This window comes from Cottoperca gobio, chromosome 1 (genome assembly GCF_900634415.1).
Source record: "Cottoperca gobio chromosome 1, fCotGob3.1, whole genome shotgun sequence".
NCBI classification, from domain to species: domain Eukaryota; kingdom Metazoa; phylum Chordata; class Actinopteri; order Perciformes; family Bovichtidae; genus Cottoperca; species Cottoperca gobio.
In genome coordinates this window covers 10,332,877-10,349,159 of record NC_041355.1, presented here as the reverse complement: position 1 = coordinate 10,349,159, position 16,283 = coordinate 10,332,877, and the positions used below count along the sequence as shown (strand labels likewise).

The following is a 16,283-nucleotide window of genomic DNA, read 5'->3' as shown; positions in this document are numbered from 1 at the left end:
CATTGAACAGAGTAAAAGAAGAGTCTAAACGCTCCTCGAGATGCCACTTAGTCTTAACAGTGCGCCAGCTGATTGGCATTTATTTGTGGCAGGTTCTCCTTGGCGTCTCAGCAGGGAGGGGAAGGGTAACGATGGGTTGAGGTGATGATAAGGGGGGTTTAACCTTAATGGAGTCTGAGACAGGGTGGGGGGTGGGATGATAATTTAAAACAGAGGTGAAGGTTGGAGTTAGAGAGATTAAAATAAGAAAAATAAGCACATCCTCCTCAGCCCTTATCCTCCGTATTATTCCAGTGGCGGTAGTGACTCCTGCTGGGCTGAGGTCGGAGCTGTGTGCGTGTGTTTGGTGTGGACAACAGCTGGAGTAAATGCCATCTGTCACCTTTCTCACATATAAAAGAGACTCTTTCCTGGCCTTTCTCCAGCCACTGATCAAGATTATTCTCCCCTTTTTGCAATCTTTCCTCTGACATTTTTGATTCATTATCATAAATGTGGTGCCTTATTTCATTTACAGCAACCTCTCAGTTACTGCAGGAGTAACATATTCCTCCTTGTGAGAAAACCTGAAAGAAATTCTTAAGTGGTCCCCTGATCATAATAAGGTGCGTGAAGTGATTCTTGTCATTGTCCCTCCATTCAAACAGGGGGCACTGCAATCCCTATTCTCATGTTGGGGAGTTAAGTCCATGCTTGTTTGAAAACTAGAACAAGAGAGCATGTCTGACACTAGTCCTGAAGAGGATTAATGCATTAAAACTGAGAAACGTTGCATAATATAGAGCTGTGTTGGGGCTTTTAATGTATCAGGGGCAGAGTGAGCTGACACACAGTAAGTCCAGTTGGAAAGCAGTGCTGGGTAAGAAGTGATTCTTTGTGAATGCTAGAACAGATTAGAGCAGATTGGTGCTCACTTTGTTTTGTTTGTTCTTTTCAGGCTTGTGAGTGTAAAGACGTGGAGGAGAAATGAGGCTCCTGCTGACAATCGTTCTCATTCTTCTTTTCCTATGTGAGTTTATGTGTTTTGAGAAGAGCTGTTACACTGATACGGTCCAATAATTTTGCTTGCTGTTTTTTTTGTGAGGCAGCTGCATGACGCATTCAATTCTTGTTGTTGCTCTGACTGCATATCTGTCCATTGCTCATTTCTCAGGGCTTCACAAGGCTCAGATGTCTAATGACACCTCGCATGGAAATCCTTGTGAGGTAGGTTGATGAAAGTACATGAACAAAGTAGTTAGGCCTACACGTGTATATAATATACGTTCCCTTTTCGTCATCATTCTCATTTCACATTGTCCACTTTGCATTTGTTGTTTTAGGTTGTATCGATGAGCGAGGCAGCAGTGTCTCTCGTCTTGTCTCCTCTGTCTCTGTACTGCTGGCTGGCAGCAACACTGCTCCGACTCATCCTGTCCGTCCCGGCTCTCGTCTTCAGCGCCCTCTATCACTCCCTGCTGCTGCTCCTGGCCTGGCCTTGGTGCGTTGCCATCGTCTGCGTCTCCCTGCTGCTGACTTGTCTGCATGTTGCCCTGTACCTGCTTCACCTGGCCCTTGTGGTTGGCGTGGTGGCCATGTTGACCCTCACGCAGCACAAAATGGCTGACAGTGACGGCACCAATGTCAAAGTGTTGTACCAGCAGAAGAAACTGGAGAGGTGTCACAGCAAAAACCAGACCGGGGACATTTGGTCTTAGAGTAACACATTAAGGCTAATATCTGCTGTAAAATGATGTTATGTGTATTTCATCAAGTAAAAATCCACCTTAATTAGTTTGGTCCTGCTTTAACCTTCATTCGTTTAATGAACATACAACTGCAGTTTATTTTTACACAGATTTTCTGTTTAAATTGGCTTTGGGACATTTTGTAGGACGCAACATAAAAAAGAACTGATTAGTGTGCGTCCTCGTGGCCTAAATGAGGGTGAAAATATATCTCCTAGTTGCTACTTTAACAAACTATGCTTGTCCACTTATCTAGCTCTCTCATTTTCTCTCCCCTCGTCACTAAACGTAGCCCCCCCAATTATCTGCGGATTGTTGTGCTGTTTTTTCCCCATCTGCAGATGTTATCATTAGACATGTCTGTCAAATAGAGATGAGCGGATAAGAGAAAAAGGGGAGAGGAATAAGAGAATATTTTCTGCATTCATTGCGCCTTTTAGATGTGTGTGTGTTCATACAGTGCAGGGCATGCAAGCCATATTCCTGAAATCCACTAATAAAGGGAGTTAACAGGGAGAGAAACTACATGTGGTATCGGCGTTGAGCCAAGGCGGCGAATGCTTGGCCAACCAGTAAACCGTGTGTGCTGACATGCTGTGGCTCTCGGATCTCAGGAAAGCATTCAAAATTGCACGAAAAAAACAATTTTATCAAAACTATTAACACTCCAGCCGAAGGGTGTAGCCATATAAAGTAATGGGTGAACTTCCTGTGCTTGTAAATGTGTGTGAGCGTGTTTGAAAGAGACAGACAGAGAGACAGAAGGGAAATGAGGCTGGATCATAGAGATTTATTACATGGCTGTGGCATCCTAATTAGCATAAAGACTGGACCGGCCCACTCAAGCAGAGAATTAAAAACCTTAATTGTGCTGTCAGCCTTCCTCTCTCTTTCTCACTGTTGACTCTACTTCATTCCACTCGCATTCGTCTCCTCCCGCTCTCCTCTCTGCTTATGAAGTAGCATCCGTCCATGCTGTTTAATTGTTGGTGATAAATGGGAAGCGGGATGTTTGTAATTGTCTCAGAGATGGGGAGAGGACGACGGTGATTGTCAAAGAGGAGGAGGAGGAGGAGGAGGACGGGGAGAGTTTTCCTATTTGAAAAGAGGAGAGTGAGGAGGCCATTTATCAAATGTTTGTTTGAAGGAGGAAAATTAGCTTGGCAGACACAGGCGAGGAAGCGTTAGTGGGATTTGATCCCAGGCCAGACTGGGCTTACACGTGGAGCCAAAGATTTCTTATTATGCAACGTTCACATCATATGGGATGGATGGCAGAGATGAGACAGTTTCCCATGTTTATGTGTTCAGATGGTTGTGTGAGGGTTAATAATTGTTTATATTGACATTATAGCTATTAAATGTGGGTTAAATCACAAAAAATGCGTGAGTCATCCATGTTTGTTTGACATTCCTAGTTGACCTGAAAGATGATTCTATTTACAAGTCTGACAGTGATCGTTACTGACCTTTATTTTGGTCAAATATGTTTATTTATTATGGAGGGGTTTTTTCTTTGTTTCTTTATTTTAGTTTGGACTGCATGTCCCAGAGATCGCCTGTAAATCAACAGGTAATCCCATTTTCTTCTTTGGGTTGGCTCTGTGCTAGACCCTATACAGGTCTTTTAAAAAGAGATTTTGGATACTTTAATGATCACTATTTTGTTTCTTCAGTGACAGATGAAGTACCTGAGATCAAACTATAGCTTAACTTTCACATGTAAGGGGAAATACATTCTGTGGACACTATTTTGTTTGCAGGAGTTTATGAGGGCACCATACAGCGCATAAATGTCACAAGGAAAATTCTAGTGCTCAAAAGAAAACATCAAAATGAAATGTAGTGCACTTGGTTTGAAATGGGGATAATGAAAGGTGTCATCAGATGTCTGTAAGTTGAATCACAAGACATAGATGAGAATTAAAATAATTATTAAATAACAGAAAAGTAAATAAATATAAGCTGTGTACTACCCACACATCTACGAAATGCAGTCCAAAAACACAACAGTATAGACCAGTAGCAACAACCAATCAGGGATGCCTATTAGCAAACAGTACATTAATTGCAATTAAAATATGCCACTAAAACTTAACGTGTTAGTTCAACTCGGGGCGAGAAAGCTATCAGCAGGAAGAGGAAGTCGAGGAACAAGGAGCGCAGCAGTGAAAGGTTTCTCAGGAGGAGGAGGAGGAGGAAGTGTTTTTGCGAGGGTCAGTCCTGTTTGTGCGTCTTTGCTGTCAAAGCCTCTCCTGCAGTAGCAGACGAGGTTAAGACTTAAGAGGCCAGCTCCTCTCACGCTGCCTCTCCCTCAGCACTGACAGCTCGCCCACACACACATACATGTAGACAACAGTATACCCAATGTGCTTTGTCTTAAACTTTTCACTTTAACCCAATCCTCCTACCTCCTTTTTTAACCTATCTGCCCTTCCTCTTGAGCTCCTCTTTTCTGTCTCTGTCTCTCTGTCTCTCTCTCTCTCTCTCTCTCTCTCTCTCTCTCTAATTGGTCTCCGCTAGGTTAGCTTAGACAGGCCTATTCATCATAGCACTACCCTCAGAGACAAACCCTCAGGGAGCGAGGGGGAGATAGACGGAGGCAGACGGGAGGGCGAGAGGGTCTGCCGCTTGTCAACCCACTCCTCTCCTCCTTTTTTTCCCCCTCCTTTCTCTCTTTTCTCCCTCCCTCCTTTCTCTGCTCGGTCCATAGATGTCAGTTTTGCAAAGGGGTGAGGGAGGTAAGGAGAAGGAGGGAGGGAATGTAGACACATTAGTTAGGCTATTAGTTCAACAAGCTGCTTCCATGCCTGTCAATGGTCCGACACCCACACATCGACAGACATGTACACACACACACTGTACTCACATCTGACGTTTGTTACATGTAGTATCTGTGTGAGGGAGTGATTGTGAGTGACAGGCCGAGGGGGGATAAAAACTTTACATGGAACTACGTGTCTCGTCATTTCTGGTGTCCGGGGGGCCTTAATGAGTGAAACACAGCACATAAGCACTCTGTACAAACCTCGCTCATCTTTACCACTGTCACTGTGTAATGCATCTGTGTGACTTTAGTGTGCGTGTGTATGTGAACACAGACGCTGCTGTAAAGGGCAATGAGAGGCATGTAATGGCTCATTCTGTGAGGTCCAAATGTCTTCTGTGATAAGGTCAAACCACATTTTCTCGCTGTAAGTGTGTCAGACAGTTTCTCCTCATTTGATGAGCCAACAGTAAGGAACAGCAGAGGAGGACTGCCGTACTTCTTTCCATTGCCTGCGCAGTTATACAATCACATGATTAATGGTGATGATGGAAACAGGTGGTATGCAATTACATGTGAAAGTTGGATTGAAACGGCCTTGTGACCCTTTAAAATGAAACCGTGTCAGCTTGCAAGCCCTTATCGCAGTTTACAAATGTCACTGGTTGGTGGCAAGTTTGTTTAAGGATCTTTTAAGATGTCAAATGATCTCATTTACAAGCAAAAGGTATTGATTAGAAAAATAACAACAGAACAACATGTCTCCTCAGACAGGAAACTGCTCTTGGTTATAGGGATCCACAGTGCCTTGTTTTCTTTTGGTACTTTCTGTCATTATTTCTATTGATAATGAAAACATTGCATCAAAGTTATTGCTAAAACTAATAATTAAGTAACATTTGCAGTCAGACAATCCAACAGTGTATCTAGCTTTATCTAGAAAACACTTTTTTGTGAGGTAAAACTGAATTTGTGGATTGAAATAGACAATGCAGTACCAGAACCTTGATTCATATTTGATCAGCGCTGCCATAGTTAGTTTGATCAGAGTTCACAAACAGTGACGCTGCGTTAGACACTCTTCGGCTCTGATTGGTTGTCATTAGGATCACTTGGAGGAGGCAGAAAAAAAAAATGTTTCACTGACTATCCGTCACATGCACTGCTGTCAGGATTTAGTGACAGCAGCACAGCAAGTAGTGTATCCTTGATGGAACGAGGAAGATATTACTATGTGCAGATATTGTAGAAAGCATGATTTCTTTAAAAGTTGGCATTGGACCTAATATGAGATGTTGCAGGATCCTCCAATATTGACGTTAATACTGACATGGTGACGGGGTTTTTAAAACTTGTATGATCATCTCACTACTTGTGTTTCTTGCTCTTCTTTTGTTGTGAATGTCGCTGTGTCCCCAGATCTCAGCAATACATTTGATGAGTACAATGTTATCATAACTAATAGGAACGATGGTCAAATCTATGAAAATGAGCCCCACGTTGTAATAAACCAGAGGAATCCTTTAAAGAGCACACCATTATAAATAATGCATGGTATTCACATGCTTGTTGCACAACTTCAGTAATGCTTCTACACACATGACATAATATGAATACAGGACAAATGTGCTCGTGGAGATAAACAGTATAGAGCAGAGCGAGAGAAAAGATGGCAGAGAGAGTGAGGATGCAAACACAGCAGCAGTCATGAATATGCAACACGTGTCTCAGCACACTCTCTGCTCCATCCTGTATGTTGTGTCAGTTTCTCTCTTTTTTTCTCAAAGGCCCTGCTCTCTCACTCCTAATATCTCTTCAGCATCTCTTCCTCTCACCCCCCCTCTCTCTCCTGTATGAGCCCCTCTTCGCTAATCAGCTGAGGCCCAATTATGCTCAGTTGGCCCCACACCTCCTCCGTACAGGGGCTCTGGAGGGCCAAAAAATACTGATGCTGACTGACGTTAATTTGCATGACTTCTTGGCCTCCATAAGTACCACTGTTGTCTGTCTCCTGCTCTTGTATAGGAAGCCAGAGGAGGAGGAAGAGGATGGGAGAGGGAGGAGAGGTAGAAGATGTCAATGCCTAGTCATGTTATATAATCTGGAGCAATAGGAAGAGAGTGAAGAGGGCAGAGGGTGTCGCCCTGCTTTCTAACTAACTGAACACTGCCAAACCCTTATTTTTCAAGCCGACATTGTTCTGACAGATCATTTGTGAGCTCTGCACCTAGATACAAACATTGTTACTAACAGTTAATGTTTCAGTAGTCTACTAACACAGCATAGCTTTTTAAACTACGCCAGTGCAAACTGAAACTTTCCATCCATACTTTGATCTAATCATGTTTTGGTTACATGCATCGTAAGTGCAAAGGGAGAATGTTTTAATAAAGGGCCATTTTAGTTGGTATTGTAAGAGACACATTTAAAAAAGAAAAGGTACAAAATGAAGCAGTAGAGGTTGAGATATCCTGAGCTCCAAAAACCCTAGATCCTACAATTCCCATAATTCAACTCAATGGAATCTTGCTTAACACCCACGTCTTTCAAATGCCATGACCCCAGTTTTTTTCAGACTTCACAAAGCTGCCACCAGAGCTACAGAAGGCATTTTACAGCTGACTGCAAAGGCTGCTACTTCCCATGACCAGCACATTTGAGTTTGAGATGTAAAGTTGGTGCAAAGCCCCTTTTTAATTAAAGAGATTTAATCAAACTAACTGACAACGTAAATGGAATGGAGGTTTTTCAGCTGGTTCATACTGGTTAGTTTCTGGGCCATTAGGATGTGGAAATATGTGTGGAAGGCCCACAGCGTATGTTATCCCGGGGCCCCATAAAAGGATTATTAATCCAGCCCTGATTGCTGGAATAAAACAGTGACCGATAACTTTCACTTCAGTGTTTATACTTTACCATATGATGCATTCTTACTCAACCTTACAGGGCTGCATTTAGTTGGCAAGAAACCAAAATGAGCTTGAACATACACACACACACACACACACACACACACACACACACACACACACACACACACACACACACACACACACACACACACACACACACACACACACACACACAAAAGCATACTGTGCCATTCTGGTGTCCTGGGCAGGCACCCAAGCTGCAGACAGCCCGGCCTGTGTCTCAAGCTGGGTTTGTGCTGTTTTCTGTGTGTGTGCCGTGTTGTCGCCATGTCGTGGCTTGTGTCCTATTATCACCCCTTTCCCCCTTCCTCCTCCTCCTTTCCTCTATACACGCACACACACACACACACACACACACACACACACACACACACACACACACACACACACACACACACACACACACACACATACACACACACACACCTCTGCCCCCTCCTGGACTCGGCCAGCAGCCAAGACTGCAGCAGTGGGACACTCCATTCACTCAGAGTGGTGGGGTGAGGAGAGGGAGGGGGTTTGCCCCCCCCCCCCCCCTCAAGATAGATGCCTCAAGATGAGATATGTGTCCCCAGGATGAAAGCTGCGCCGCAGGGTCACACACAGACACAAGCAGCAACCTGCTCTGGAAGTCTCCGATTATCCAGCTGATGCTGGATGTTGAGGAATGTGGCATTTAGAGCAGCAATACGTGTGTGTGTGTGTGTTTGTGTGTGTGTGTGTGTGTGTGTGTGTGTGTGTGTGTGTGTGTGTGTGTGTGTGTGTGTGTGTGTGTGTGTGTGTGTGTGTGTGTACTGTTTGCATGCATATTGACGTCCATGAGAACATCTGCAGCACAAGTACTGACACGGAACCTTTAACTTCCAAAAAATTATTTTTTATTCTGAAGGACCAATAAAATTATGGCAAATATTTACAAATAATTACTTCTTAGCTTCACATTACAGGTACATAAATGGAATAATTCACCAACAACAGTCACTCAGGTGGACGGATGGACAGGTACACAGACATGAAGAGAGTATGAAGAGATGCATCAAGCAAACTGCAATTTAATATTTCACAGTAAACTCAAACCCAGGAAATAAAATAACAATAATATTAACAATAGAAATATGTAAAATTAAAAAAATTAAAAAGCATAATGTCAAATTCACCATTTATTTCCAGTTTTCTGAACAAAATTGGTCACAAGTCAGGAACAAAAAAATAAAGAAAAAATAAAGGAGAGAAATCAAGTGATATGATATCTTTGGCAAATTCGCACTGCAGTAAAATACATTCAAATATTAAGACAACACACAACACACAAAGAGAAAAACACCAAGTTTTGTTTGCAACTACTAGAAAATCGAATAAAAAACATACACATTTTCTTAAAGAAGCATTTCTTTTACTTTTTTTTAAATCCTCCCCTCCAGAATATTTGAAGGCATTTCTTATCTTCATTTTGTGTTTGTATCTGTAAGTCTTTTCTGCTATTTTATATGTTTTGTACAAGATTCTATTATTTAAAACAGGCATCACAGGCTTTGGTGAATGTTACAGATATGTTTTCTTTTTGTCACGTTTGATTTTGAAGAATTGATCGAGCTGAATTGTTAAAACCTAATTTTGTCTTTGCATTCTCATGTGTTTCTTTCTGTCTTTTGTTTATTCTTTTTTTTTTTTACCAAAACGTTACAGATATAAATATCTCTATAACACCCCAGATAGGAAGCCATGGACACAAAAAAACTCCAGATTGTTACACGAAAGGCCACAGTAAGGTGAAAAATCATGTTATCTATTTTTTTTTTTTGATTGAAACATCTGCTTAAAAAGCACAGTGGATTTTTGTAGGCTGAGTCCTGTGTATGTTCTCCTCTTCCACAGTTGAATAATATTAAGATGTACAGAACATTGTAACACTTCAGTATGAGATCTGTCCAGAGCCTAGTTATATCAGCAAGCATGAAACAGATTGTGCCACTAATTGCTGTCAAGATGTGATGCTGAAATCCCCTCAGGTTTTACAGAGGCAGTAGCCATCTTCATGGATTCATATTGAGATACAGTCAGGCGGTGCACACTCGGTGAAAAATCATAATAAAGAAAAAAAACTGATTTGCATTTATTTCAGTTTCCTATTTGATTTGGAGCAGGGATAACAATTCAGGATGCATTTTCATGCGCAGTAAACTGTAGCAAAGCTGGAAATGAAGCAACTTTGTATGACCTGAAACTAGTGTTTCTTTGTGTTTGAAGACAAAACTGAATATGAGATGCGATCTCACAGAATATTCTTGGCCAAATAAAGATACCGGCAGCAATATTGCCATTGAAATGACCTCGCTTTGGCACAAAACAACCTGCTTCATTCCTATGCAGAATCTCTGACAGGACAGTGAGCATCAAGTCTGAACAGTCAGAGAGAAGTAAGATAAGGAGAGGAAAAAAGGGATTTATAGGGCTGTCTGAAGAAAGAGGGAGGACTTTTTGAAGAAGGTTACAGGCCTGAAATCAACAGAATAGTTTTAATATTCCTAATCCTGGTGGTGTGGCAGTGCTACAGGAGGGGAGGAGTGGAGGGGGGGGGGGACGAGTGCATGAGATATGATGAGATTAGGGCCGAGGGAGTTGAAGAAAAAAGACGGGATGAGCTTCTGATGGCACAGCAGGTTTGGCCTTCCCTGGGGAACACAGGGGCATGAGAGGAGGGGCGATCACCACTCCGCAAAGGACAAAGGGAGGGAGAGAGTGTGTGTCTGTACTTATATTTGTGTGTGTGTGTGTGTGTGTGTGTGTGTGTGTGTGTGTGTGTGTGTGTGTGTGTGTGTGTGTGGCCTCTGCTCGCCGTGCTTCGTACAGTACCACCCGCAATGACAGTTCCCCCTCACCGCTGCAGTCAATGTCACGGCTGCCAATCGAAACAACTGCGGGCCAATGAGGACGCATTCTCTCCCCATGTGAACCAATTAGGTCAAAGCAATGGCAAGGCAAGCTGTGTCACTATGAGATGCATAGTTAACAAATAATCCTGTTAATGCATGGCTGTACTCTTCGCTACACCAGAGAATGAATTTGGCCTGTTTGGTGTCGCAGCTTCTCGCGAGCGGACACAGGAGGCACGACTGGATTCACCTCCTCAAGAAGAACGGCTTTCAATCAATATTTCTTCATGTTTACAGTAGTGTGTGTGTACGTGTGTTGGTGTGTGCGTGTGTGTGTGTGTGTGTGTGTGTGTGTGTGTGTGTGGAAAAAGGATGTCATTCATCTATGAGACGCTCTAGTTGGATAAAAAAAAACAATATTAATGAACAGACTTGTAACATGTCTGTAGCTTACTTGACCTTTTGGTATATTTTGTACCTCTTTTACTTCTTGTCAAGCCAGTTGGTCCTGTTTAGCAGTGATCCAGGGACGTATATCACGTATCCCGGTCCTGCATGGATATTTCTCAGAACTTGTAAAGTTCAGTCAGAGATTCGCTCATAAAATGTATTATTGAAGAATTGTTAAAATATTAACTCAGGGGATGGTAGGAAATCTTGTTAGCAACTCTGGAGCTGGAAAAGAAATCATGTCAGACAGCTATGAAGTAACAACAAGACTGTACAGAGACTGTACGAGTGTACAGCTACGCTTGCAGCTCTTTGACTCTGTACTTAGGCACAGAGGTGCATTGAGCTAAATGCTAACATGCTCAAAAACACAACTCTAACAGGTACAGTGTTGACCATGTTCACCATATTAGTTTAGCATTAACAAAAGTATTCAACAAATTAAATGTTTTACTAGACCATACCGCGAGATGAAAGTAAAATGTTTCCTGTTGGGTGCATGAATTTTCTTTTCCACTTAAAACCACATGATCCTCATGGTAGCAACTAGAGGACAAGTCAGTGGATGACCAACATGATGGGATTCATTCTTTAGGGAACATGAATGTTTGTGTCAACTGTCACGGCAATGCCTGAAATAGTTGCATGGCTAAAAACATTATTTATTCTAAGAGAGAAAGGAGTCAATTAGTCATTACAGGGCAGGACTCAGTGCTGCCACCGGTGGCTGGAAAATATACTGAACCAGAGGCAGCATTGAGTGCTCCGCTACTGAGGAAAGACTCCTGTGCCACCTTTGACTTTATTTTGACTTTAATGAAACAGACCTTCCTTGGAATATATTTTGATTGTTGTTACTGTCCAGCCGCCTGATGTCGTTTGTAGATTGCTAAGATTATTTCCCATCAGATCAATTTGTATTTTCAACATCATCCCTGTTACAAATTGTATAAGTGAATCTATGACTGAAATGTCATAGATGCTGTTATTAGAACTGTAATGTTACTATTGGTACATTATGTAAATTCATATCTGAAGTTTGCATGGAAATGACTGGTTGCTACTTATTTGTGGAAGGCTTTATATAATCTACAACCCTGTGTTCGCATGGGCAGATAGGCAGAGTTTTGTTTAAGGAGTTGCAGGGAGGGACGCTAAATCTTGTTTTAGTGATGCGTGGTCAGTCAGGGGGGAGTTGACATATAAAACTAAAGGCACTGTCCTTGTTTTCAGCTGGTGTGGTTCAGGTTCAATAATGCCTCAGAAAGATCAAGAGAGAAAGACAGAAATAAGGAAAGGCTCCTGCTGCGGTGCACGCTGGCAGCACAGCAGGCGAGCCGTCATAAGAATCTGCTTTAGAGTTGTGTACACACAACTTTTAAGGTTTAAAAATGTAGGATCAACTCTATCACAATTTCAAAACCCAGAAACAACAAAGATTGAGAAACTAACAGCTTTGTTCAGTGTTTATAGGTATATGTTTATCTAGCGATATTTTATGTCTCACGCTGCAGATTTGGTGCCTTTAATCTGTTAGCTAGTAAAACTACACAGTAGCAATGAATCCCTACGGTCAGCCACACGTACCCAAAACATAAAAATATAAATGTAAACACTTGCAGACGATGGCTAAAACAACACCACACCTCTTAGTTATTTTTTTTATCATAAAGAAAGCTTCATCACTAAAATCTAAATTCAAATGTGAATAATTGAAATTGCTATTGACATTGGACTTCTCTTCTCATTCACTGATTACTGTACAAGTCTTGTATGGACAGAAGTGAGACAGGAAGTTACGTACAGGTTTAGGAAGATATTGCCCTCTCACAAGATCAACACTGTGGACCCTCAAACATTTGAGAGGGATGACACACTGATTCCAGATCAGTGAAGGGCAAAACTGTCCTACTCTGTCTGTACATGATGGGTAAGGCCTCGACCCTGGTGTCATACATTGTCACAGCGCAGAACTGATGTAGGAGACAAACAAAAGTAAAATAAAACAGTTTCACTTGTTTTTTCACGAAAGCAATGCTTTTATAGTAACAATTTCAGAATGTCAAACAGCACAAGGACAAGCACTCAAAAGGGGGAGGAGAAGAAGAAGCAGAAGAGGAAGAAATAGAAGAAGAGAAGAAGAAGAAGAAGAAGAAGAAGAAGAAGAAGAAGAAGAAGAAGAAGAAGAAGAAGAAGAAGAAGAAGCAGAAAAAAAAGAAGAAGAAGAAGAATTAATGGTTTCAAAAGAAAGTAAAAAAATTAAAATGGCGCCTTTAAATGATGATTGAGTCTCTTTGTGCTTTTGTAGTTAGTCAGCCGATCCACTAGGGGCGGCCCATCTTTGGGGAGTTTAAAGAGAGAAATAGAAAGAGAGCGAGAGAGCGAGAGAGAGAGAGAGACAGAGAGACAGAGAGACAGAGAGAGGGTGCCATTGCTTCCTGGCTCTTCATATCAATATTAAGGAAGCAGATACAAATGGCGTCTTATTCAATGGCACCTGTGTCAACTGGTACCAGGCAACAAACTATAAACAGGAAAATCGCAATCGGATCATATTTATAAACAAAGACTTCTTTTCATAATGAAAGTTTTTAAGATTTCATATTTCACTGCATCGTCATCATCATCATCGTCATTATCATCATCGTCATCATTATCATCACTATTCTAGCACAACAGCGTGACACATATTATAAATCATTACAGGCATTCACTCTCATCACGGAGTGCAGCGCAGAAAAGCTTCTTAATATATTACTCTGTGTCTCCTCCCATTATAAATAGCTCTTGATCAGGACTAAATCTTGGCTTGGGAGGTAGGATAGCACCTTCCTGTACAATAACACTCCCTGGTGGATTTGATTTTGGTCTGATGTGAACATGTTCACTGTTCATTTTACAGCAGAGGGCTCAGATTTTAGGCTGTGCTTTTACTGAAAGGCCTGTCCGTCAGTTAATGGCAAACTGCAAACCACTTAGAAAGCAAGTGTGGATGTTAGATGTTCTGTGATACACATTGGGATCTGGCTACAACCCCTGGGACTGAGCGTTTGCTAAAGCTCACCCCCGATCAGCATTAATCCAATCATAGCTTAGCAACCATATCTAGGCACGGCAGGCCTGTCAAGCTTTGGATTTCTCCACATGTTCAAGCAGTGTGCATGGGGCTGTAGTAAGAGACTTACTCTGTATTTAAAGAGTTTGGAGGGCGGATTCTTATCTTCCAGCCTTTTTTCAAAATCAAAAACAGAAGAGCAAAAGTGATTATAGATTAAACTATAGGCCATATTTGCTCAGGCTTTTGGAACTGTTTTTAGTTGGCAACATGTATGGTAGCCGACTAGAAATGTTGTTTTTGTTGCTACTTCTGTCTGAAAGGATTCCTTGTTTGAAAGAAAAACCTTAAAGCGTTGATGGTAAATCTGCCGCTGGTAACATTGTAAACTGCATTTGTGCCGTGCAAGAAGAGAAAGCTTGACAGGCATAGCAACAGCAACTAATGGGGGCGGGGCTTAGCAAACACTCAATTGTGAAGCTGAACATGGTATCCCATTTATTATTCAGCATTGTGATCCCATGGGAAATGTGTTGAATCTACAGTAAAGAGACTAGAATGATAATGCTATGGGTGATTTTGGTCATTCAAAGTTGTGAGAATTGGATTGTCTTTACTTCACTGTAACATGGCATACAAAATTGATTGATTGATGTCGGGGCATAAAAAGACTTGTTGTTTGAAAAAGTGATTTTGCTCTAATCAACTCAAATCATTTCCTCAAAAATATTCTCAACCTGAAAACACAATTTACCCAGAAGATCACAATTCAGTTTCAATCACTGCTGCACACTTAGTCCACTGACTTCTTGGATTTGTAGATGGTTGGTTAAACACAAGATAGGGATACCAAGCCTTGCTATATTATGGGATATTCTTTTGCTTCTGACCAGTCCTATCACCATCAGTTATTGACACTGCCATGCCTCTGTCCTCAGAGTAAGGTCATACCCATACAGTTTGTCTGTGTTGGAGCTCAGCAGTGCGTTTGTTGGCTTACGTGTCAAAGAAATGAACTTGAACTTCACTGACGTCAAAAATTTGAAATCTTCATCCTCATTGTCGTCCATGTGTAGGCAGGTTTGTACTGTGCAGTGCTGGTGCTATCCGTCCCCTCATCCCTCCCTCGTCTCCTTCTCCTCATCCTCCTCTTCTCTTAGCAGGAGGGGTCAGTGGCGGTCATAGGCAGAGGCTGTTGCAGTGGCAGCAGGCCCCGCCCCCCGTGATGTTGCACTGTAGTAGTACGGAGACCCTGCAAAGAAACACAGAAACAAATCTTTTATTCAGATATGGTGAACATCTGGATATTTAGTTTTTTAGCATATTAATGCTCACTCTGTTCACCAGCTAATCCCAAACTTTGCCTATCTGCCGTTTGGTCCTGAGCAGATAACATGCAGAGGGTTTATCAGAGCTTTTTGCTGAAAACAGCTGCCTGATACATTTGGGAACAAGATGGTGCTAGTAAATCAAAACAATTAAAGTTATGGGCTGGAAAACCAAAAATAATTAGTTAAAAGATGCTAATATGCTTCTTAAAGCTGCAAGTACTTCCTCTTCCAAATGAATTTAGCTAATCTGGGGATTTGTGTGGGACCCACAGTGATGTTTGGAATATTAATGGACATGGAAACTGTATTATTTTGTTATGCGCACTATAGTATTTTGTTGTGTTTGATTAATCTGTAATCTTCTGGTATATGTACATTTGTACAATAGTATTTTAGTAGTTTAAATTATAATTACAATGAGTAAAACTCATATAGGCAGCTAGGGCAGTTTAGGGGTCCTATAGATGAGACGCAGGAGGGGCAGAGGCGTCAGACGTTAGACCTAGCCGACACTGTGCAGCTACCTTGCAGTGATTTGCTTGTGCTTCTGTATTTCCAGGTCAGCAAAAGTGGTGAAACGGTGTGTAAAAGTAGTGACAGATAATGTATAATGAATGTGAAAGGATAACAGACTATCGGCAATGCAGATATAAGATTTTTAGCGGAGTTTTACAATTTAAATGAAGAGTGCTTCACCTGTTCGCTATTACATCAGTAGTGTAACCACTTGTAGCTTTCTATAATATAAGTTTTTAATTTGTGCAGAATATCGTCATTCTGAGTGGGTTTTGCGGTTTTGTATGGCAAGCAGACATTTGGATAGTTTGTGTTTAATGCAAGTTTTACGGGAATGTTTATGCAGGGCGTCAGTCATTAGACCTAGCCGACAGTATGCAGCTACGTTGCAGTGATGTGCTTGTGTTTCTGTATTTCCAGAATGAAGAAGAATAAAGAAATGTATTTAAAATTATTCACGCCTGGAAGTCCCTTTTTTTTATGTCCACGTGTGCAACATTTGAACTTGTCTCGTGCTTCTCCATGTTTCTTTCTTCGTTGGACTTCTTAAATTAACTTGGCCAGTTCAATTTTACCGATAGAAATGATGTTTAAAATGACAAAAGTAAGGTTGTAATAAATTTGAACGATC

At 41.6% G+C, this 16,283-nt stretch overlaps 1 protein-coding gene across 2 annotated transcripts in view; it reads right to left on the bottom strand.

Annotated features, from left to right (window-relative positions):
• Positions 1-8,288: 8,288 nt before the first annotated feature.
• Positions 8,289-16,283, bottom strand: part of pax5 (paired box 5) — a 55,737-nt gene continuing 47,742 nt past the window's right edge. For both annotated transcript variants that reach the window (XM_029435334.1, XM_029435342.1), the window contains exon 11: positions 8,289-15,057. In XM_029435334.1, coding sequence (XP_029291194.1) covers positions 14,975-15,057 — 83 coding nt within the window. In that variant the 3' untranslated portion in view covers positions 8,289-14,974. The remainder of the gene's footprint in view (positions 15,058-16,283) is intronic.